Genomic DNA, 8,364 nt, shown 5'->3' on the forward strand with positions numbered 1-8,364 from the left:
AGAGTTAAGTCTCAGAAACCTCAACCACACCATTCTGACCAAGATAAACCAAGATATCAATGGCGGGTAAAAGCTTGACAACAGTCATTGTTGATACCAAAATCTCAAGAAATCAGCGTGCTAAAGCATCCTGATGGCACAATTAAGCAAAGAGCACGCAAGCTACAAGATTTGCTCTTTGGAAGACAACATCAAAAAGCCTCGACATCAGAAACCCTTCAGTTAATTACTCAAGACCCAACTCTTACATAACATATTGGTTTGAACTGCATTGATCTTCAAAGCATGGTAGAGCCAACCAAGGCCATGCATAGACACGATTGTTCAACCCATGCACAGAGTCATCCTGGAGTACGCCATCTAGGAGGAGTGGAAGAGTACTAAGTAACTAAGGGCAATGTTTGAAGAGGAAGGAAAAAGTTTGATGTTTATGTGTGATTTTTTGCAAAATTACCTAATAATGTCCTTATAATTCATCAACAGGAAAAATTTAACTGATGATATCTCGCCGATGAGTATAAATAGTGAATATACTATCAAAAAATATTCATTTTTGGTTTATTTTCATCATTTTTCTTGATATTGAGAATTAAAAATGGAGAAATCCAACAAAAAACTCTGTGTATTTCAATGGATTTTCTTAATTATTGGATTTTCACTTTGCTTTTTTAGTGCATTTTGCTATTTTCTTTGATTTTTCTAATAAACATGTCAAAAATTAATAATAAATAACAAAGGAGCTCAGATGAAAAAACTGAAGACACGATGGTGATTAAAAAGACAAGGCGGACAAACCCAAAAAATTTCAATCAAATTAGAAGATGGAAGCGGGAAGCCTAAATTAGGCGGCCAGACTTACTTTTGCAGAATTCTTGTAGAATGAGCTACAGGAATCCGATTGGGGAAATTTTTGAGTCTAACATAGATTTCACGGCCTAGTAGGACTAACAGGGGAATCTGGGAAAAGATGGTTCGGGAAGTCCGAGTATAGATACCCAAGGTATGCTAAAATCACCTCATTTGCACTTGTTGCCTTTGGAGAGAGAGCTTTCGACCCTCTTCGCACGTATTTCCCGGAGTCCATAGTCACCTGTTTTTAGCGCCGTCTCACAGGAGACATGAGTGTTAAGTTCTATACTTATCAATGATCCATTTTGTTCGGCCGGTAGCTAGTCTAAACCCCTTTAAAAAACCCTAGAATCCAAGCAGTGCACGAAGACCTATGACCAAAAATCGCTCATAGCGGCCTGCCAGCTCAACCAAATCGGATGAGATTTGAACTGTAGCATACCCCAACATAATAGAACACTTCTATAGCAAGAGTTGACCATTCGGCAAGGGTCCAGGGAGTCCCAAGTAGAAAAGCTAGGTTTTTGGCAGATGCCAGAATTTGATTCTGACTCCACAGACAACTTGCATATGAGGTCTATACACACTGGTATATGATTGGTTTCATAAAATAGATCAAGCCAAGCCCTCAAAAAGCATAAAACAGCTCGAAGGCTACAAAGCGTCAAATTCGACATACGAGGTCAAATTGACTCCAAATGGGCCAAAATTGGATGAGTTGCTTCACGACTATGTTGCGGACAAGTCCATAGCCTCAAAAGTGACTAACCAACTCTACAGACCATGTAGTCACAAAAAAATTAGAGATTTCAGATTCGACAAAGCACAAAGTGATACCGTCAAGACCAAACTTTACCAAATTCAATTTAGGACTTGTTCTAGGTGTATAGAATGTGTTTAGGTCTAAATTTTCAAGTTTTGCAAGAAAATATTGACTGCTGTAAATAATCGTAATTATTTACTTTTGCACTATTTTGGTTTGAAAATTGTATCATAACCTCACCTATCACTTGTACACACCTATTACATGCCAAATTTCAAGTATGAGCCAAAATGATCAAATGTAACTTGGAAAATTACCAAAAAACGCAAAGAAGCTCTTGCAAACCAATTTATGAGTTATGAGCCACATTTTTTGATCCAAATCACCTCATATCACATACACAGGGTCTATCCCATGCCTAGAACCAAGCTGCACCAAAAAATATTCATTTTGATGAAAAATTTAATAATTGCGATTATTTATTTTTTTACCTAGATGGGAGAAATTTGCAACTTTGCCATCATAGATCCAAATTACATGATGTTCTAAACCCACAAGCCAAGTTTGAACAAATTTGGAGCTCAAAATCTCAAAATTTATTTAAGGGTGAAAGCGTGGTTTGGTGGTACAAAAAAAGGACCTATTTTACTTCTACCAATGAGAAAGTGGGGACTGGTAAAAAAAATTTAGTTTAGGTCAAAACTTTTTGGACCTTGTGTTTTTAGATTCTCTTTTTGAAGATCTATCCACTGATATATAGTATGATAGGTAGTTTTTCATGTGACATGTAGAAATTGTAGCTCAAAGATTTGTCAAAGGTGCTGTCAAGGACAGTCCTTTTTGTACCACCAAAGCATGCTTTTAGCCTTACATCTACTGTTTCAGAGACGTAAAGCCTAAATCTGGCACCATTTTCACCCTGTGCACCCAATGAGTCCATATTTGACTCAGAGTATCTATTTGGTATATACTTCAAGCCTATAATGTCAAATTTGCAAAAAATTGAAAAAAATACTCAGTTGTAAATAATCGTGATTATTTACTTTTGTTGCAATTTTTTGTTTGGACTTTATATTTTTGCTCTTTACATTTTTTTATGCATCTATGCATGTTCAAAAATTGATTTTAAGCAAATTGGAACAAATTGTCAGCATTTCCGATTGAAGGACATTTCATAGAAAATATGCCAAATTTGCTAACTTTGACACTCTATTCACTTAAGAGGAGCCATGAAAGCTGCAGAGAAGGCCAAGAAGAAGCTCTCGCAAAAGGAGAAGCTGCAAGAGCTACCACCATATCAATTGGACCCCAGTTCAGTCAAAATTGACAAAGCTACCTATCTGTCAAGAGAACAATTGGAGGAGAACAACACCACAATGTTCACAGGTAGATTTAAAAGCGAATATTGACATCAGGTAGAACTGCAACTTCTACCAAAAGAAGTATATGATGTCGCTACAAAGCCCGAGACCAAAGAAGTCGGCCAAAGGTTGGGACTTAGAGACTTTTACGAATAAGAGCCATGTGGAGTGGGCTTCCAAAAAGCTTATGAGCTCTTGTCCACGATCAAAGAAGATGGAACCGCCCAAAACCCTGACCAGCAAGGGAACAAAGTTAAAGTGGTGATTACAAAAGAGATAGTGTCAGAAGCTCTCAAACTACCAACAGAAGGAATGACAATGAGGGCAAGAGATAGAAAGACGGCAGGAACCTTCACCAAGGAAACCGTTGCTGCGACATTTACCGACCTCATCCAAAAACAGGTGGAAGAGCCTGCAAGACTGTACCACCAACACTTCCACTTCCTAGCCAAGAGACCACCAAGGTATACGACACCCAATCATGCGGTTGCCACAACATTTACACAAGTTTTCAAATCAACAACCAGGAAACCAATTGACCATGCACAGTACATGTTGTCCACATTGAAGGGGACAAAGAAAGAAGAAAGATTAACATCTATGGGAGCGCCAGAGGTTCTAGCTAGAATTGCCTACCATGATATCGGCATGGTTGACAACTTTCCACCTGTCCTAGATCACAACACTTGGATTGTGTCAGCACAACTTGCCCCTCGAGCCACAAGATCTACCAAGAGAACATACAAGTCTGATGAAGAGTCTAGTGAGAGCTCGCGAGAACGACATAGTAGTGAAAGCTTCTATAATGAGGAAAAAAGAGCACGAAGAGAAGAGATGAAAAGAAAATCCGTGGCAGCACATCAGGAGGAGCCGCAACAAAAACAATCCACGTTTGAAAGAGAAAAGCACTCCTACAAACGCAGCCACCAAGCACAAGGAAAGGACTCGGCAAAGTGGGTACCCATTGAACTAAAAGGAGCAAGAACAAAGCATCATGTCAAAAAACAGGCCGAAGATCCCACATAACTATTGGAAAAAATGTATCAAGAGGCAGAAGCACTGAAGCTGAAAGAAGCCCAAGAAGCGGAACGAAAAGCTAAAGAGGCGACGGAGCGGTAAAAGCAAGCAGAGGAAGCAACTCACTATGGGAGAATGGTGTTGTTACCGCACAACATTACCGCATAAGAGGAGAGAGAGAACTGCAAGAAAGAGAGAGAGTGTATGGTGCAGATCCGGTGGCGTGTTTCCAAGCTTTATCACGAGTATTACCGCATTTATTACCGCACAAATAAACGCCCAAATTACCGCACCCGAAAAAGAATCCAAGTGATCCATTCCTCTCCCACTTTTCCCTTTCTATAAATCCTATTCTATTTTGTTACTTTTCAAAAATTAGTACCCCCTTTTTGCATGGAGTGTAAAAAATCCCATTCTCATTGGGATTTTTAGTACCTCTCTGCTCTTTGCTTGCCTCATCTATTGGTATGATTCTCCTACTCTACTCATTTGTACTCCATGAGATTCTATATCAAAAAATATTTTGTTTCCACTTCAAAATCTTATGTCAACTATGCATTCATATGGAAATGGTTCATATGGAAATGGCAAGCGAACTTGTCACACCCTTTTTGCACGGAGTGTAAGAAATCCCATTCTCATTGGGATTTTTAGTACCTCTCTTCTCTTTGCTTGCCTCATCTATTGGTATAATTCTCCTACTCTACTTATTTGTACTCCATGAGATTCTATAAACAAAAATATTTTGTTTCCACCTCGAAATCTTATGTCAACTATGCATTCGTATGGAAATGGCAAGCGAATGATGATCAAAATTGCATTGTCTTGCGTTCATAAACAAATAGCCCTTTTGTACAGCATAAGTAGAGAAAGAAGTCAAAATCCAAAAGATATTTATTTATTTTCATCCTCCAAGAGATCTCTACAAGTGCTTACATCCATGTCCAACCCCATGGTAGCTAAATCAACAAATAAATCTATTGATTCATCCTCTATAGCCTCTCCTATTGAATCATCATCATCCTCTCCATCCTCGTCCTCTTCCTCACTATGGTTGGTTATTGGGAATGGTTGGTTCTCCTCGACCTCAATTGCATCATCGTCATTGGCGTCTTTTTGAGATGGTATGGTGGGATCTGCCAAGGTCTCTATGTTCGTATCTGCAAAGATAGATCTGCTCCGTGGTGTGACTGGAATAACATACCATAGTCGTCTTCGATACATACAAGGCACATAAAAAACCTGTAGGTCATAGAGAAAACACCAACATGAATGTAGTTTTGTATGTATCATATAATGTTTTAGTGAGTTGCACATGGACTTTACCTGCTCACAACTACTAGGTTACACCAAGTTGTCGGTCTTCCCGTGATGAAATTGCCCCGAGTCTACCATATAGAGTCCATTCTCATGTCTCTTAACCTCACCCGCAAACCATCGGCAGTCAAAGAGATATTTGTGAAATGTTCTGAAGTCCACTTTGATTATCCTCTCTATTGTTCCACATTCCCTCACCTCTTGTGTTGTCGTGTCAAATTTGCCCATAACTCCACTATCGTGAGTGGTTCGATGCTCATCTATCTTGTGGGTTCGAAAATGACGTTCTTCGGACCACATAGAGTTGAATGTGAAGGCCTGCAAAAACCAATCAAGATAGATGTGTGTGTGTGTGTGTGTGTGTGTGTGTGAGAGAGAGAGAGAGAGAGAGAGAGAGAGAGAGGTGACACACATACACACACCCACACACACACACACTCGCACACACACACTAAACACATTGAGTATATTACCCTTAGTAGACATTTTTGCGCGTACTCCCATTCTTTAGGGATTATTTGTTCTCCTTGTGCCTTGGCATTGTGTATCCACCCAACTGGAATTAGATTAGGGTATTTGGAAAGCTCTTTAGGAAAGGGAGGTGCTCGCCTACTGCCATGCGACCTCTTCCATGCTTCCCTCTCCCTTTCTCTCGTTGTACGCACCTCCACATACATATCCAGCCATTTGCCCATGATGGGAGCATTGAGTAGACAATGGTTGTTGACTATGGCTTGAAATTACCTATCAAAATCAAAAGAAAAACTTTTCCACTTGGAATGTTTGCGTGTTTTTTTGGATCCTCTTCCTCCGTCTTTAAACGAGGCAATGATGGGTCTATTGTGAAAAGATATTGAGAGACATACACAAAAGCCTCTTGCACAATCCAACCCCCTGCCATACTTGCCTGAACACATGTACATGAAACCATTAGTGATTAAAGTAACTAATAAAAAGCGTTGTGAATAAAATCCAATCCTAATAAGGTTTAACGCTTAAGATCGATGAATACCTCTGGTTGTGATCGTAGCCTTACAAAGTCTTTCAAGGTCTTTAGGAACCTCTCAAGAAAGAACATCCACCTAGAGTGAACCACACCACAAATGGCTATCTCCTCAACAAGATGGAGCAATAGGTGAACTTGGCTAACAAGGATAGAACGTGGGAATGCATCCTCAATAGCACAAGTTGCTTCAATTGCTAGAAGTCGAGCTTTGGAATGGCTGAGCTGAAACTTCGATTTCTTTGGAACTCACAAACCTATAACCAAAAATCCCTTCATAATCTTCATAGTAAAGTTAGTCTTCAAAGTAAAGTTTAGGAGGGAGGATCAAAGGTTCTATACCTGAAAACTTCTCCCACCTTCAATATTGCAGTCTTTACCTTCATGTCCGCAAATCCACTAATGCTAATTGGAAGCACAAACTATTGCACAAACAAAAAGACTTTTTAGTATCCAGAACCCTAAACCACATACCCACACACACACACACACACACACACACATACACAAATTACCTGAAGAATCTTGTGCCAATCATGGGATTTGAGCCCATACAGTTGTGTGGATCCTCCTTTCTTAGTTTTAGTGAAGGCACCATTGAGCGAACGCATATAACCTGTTGGAGTACGGATGGATGAAATGAATTGTTTCATCCGCTCTTGATCCACCCTTGATAGAATCCAAGGTGCCTTTGGAAGAACCATCTTCCCCCGAGGCCCCATGCGAGGTGTGGCTGAAGGAGGGAGCCTCCTTATGGCCCTCATGTCCTCTCTAGCCCCCAATGAATCTTTCTTGCCTACTATGTGATCCCATATAGCTTGGCCAACATTTTTGACCTAGACATACCCCTAGGTGGATCATTGGGAGGAGGCAATGTGCTATGATTCTCGTTCCAATGTCTTGCCCAATCGGTCATGGTCCAATGGAGTGGCTCCATCCCATTGCACGGTGGAGCATAAGATGGATGTGTGGGCGGCAAGAAGCGATGGTTATTGGGATAGATCACCTTACCAAGTAGAGCGGGTCTCTCTATCACGAGTGAGGGTCCACAAGTTGGGCATGCCCTATGTCCAGATGTCGATAGTCCTACAAAAACAAAAGACATAACCGCATATAAGTGACCAATGCAAAGACATTAAAGCGTGTCACAAAGTATAAGCTTACCAGAAATCTCTCCAAGCCCGCGGTAATCATACATGGTCCACATGAGAATGCACTTGATCATTGTGCACCAATCACGAAGTGGTCTTGATACATCAAAAACATCTATGCGGTTCCATACCTCTTGAAGCTCTTCAATCAAAGGTGCTGAATATACATCCATGTTCTTCACCTTGTGTTTTCCTGGGACTAGAAGAGAGAGCAAAATGTTCCCCTTCTTGGTTGACTCCCATGGTGGAATGTTGTAGTTCACAACAACCACTGGCCAAGTACTCCATGAGGTAGACCGATGCCCAAATGGGTTTACTGTTGGAGCTATATATGGCTCACTCAACTCAACTTGGTCTCACCTATATATTTGTATCTTGTCCTCAATATGAATCAGTCTTTGGGAGCGTACATGGTGTGTCTCTTGTCTCGTCTCTCTCTCTCTCTCTCTCTCTACATCTCAACATGGTATCAGAGCGGTAATGATCACACGCCTATTCAATTCATGGTGACAAAACAGTATGTGTATGCGATTCGCATGTAAGATTCAAAATTGATACAAATTTTATTTTTGAGCGTTGATTCTTGTTAACTGTGGTTGTTTTATGTTAAGAAGACTATGATTAGTGTTTTGTGTGGCGTTTATTGCTAATCAATCTAATCGTTGATTACGTTTTCTTGTTGATGACACCCTGAACTTCATCTCAATTTTTCGGGGTGTTCTGCTCAAAATTTGGAGAAACGGGAAAAGTGCAATGGCACCTTTCATCCAAAACTTGTTCGTCTCCTCGAGCTCTTCGATTTGAGCTCTAGGTTTGCGTCAATCGGAGTTCGCAGTAGAAAGTTATGCTGTTTTTACTGCAATTGAGCTTGACGCAGCTTTCTTCGTCCTACTTCTTCGTGAA

The 8,364-nt window shown here is 40.3% G+C and overlaps 1 protein-coding gene across 1 annotated transcript; it reads right to left on the minus strand.

The window, feature by feature from the left end:
- Positions 1-6,500: 6,500 nt before the first annotated feature.
- Positions 6,501-6,921, minus strand: LOC147450337 (uncharacterized). Its single transcript, XM_086520451.1, has 3 exons — positions 6,826-6,921; positions 6,653-6,732; positions 6,501-6,567 (listed from the first exon to the last, which is right to left on the minus strand). The coding sequence occupies exons 1-3, from the start codon at positions 6,919-6,921 to the stop codon at positions 6,501-6,503; spliced, it is 243 nt and encodes an 80-aa protein (XP_086376577.1).
- Between the last annotated feature and the right edge of the window lie 1,443 nt (positions 6,922-8,364).

The sequence above is a fragment of the Adiantum capillus-veneris genome, chromosome 9 (assembly GCF_014529385.1).
Source record: "Adiantum capillus-veneris isolate H3 chromosome 9, ASM1452938v2, whole genome shotgun sequence".
Lineage (NCBI taxonomy): Eukaryota > Viridiplantae > Streptophyta > Polypodiopsida > Polypodiales > Pteridaceae > Adiantum > Adiantum capillus-veneris.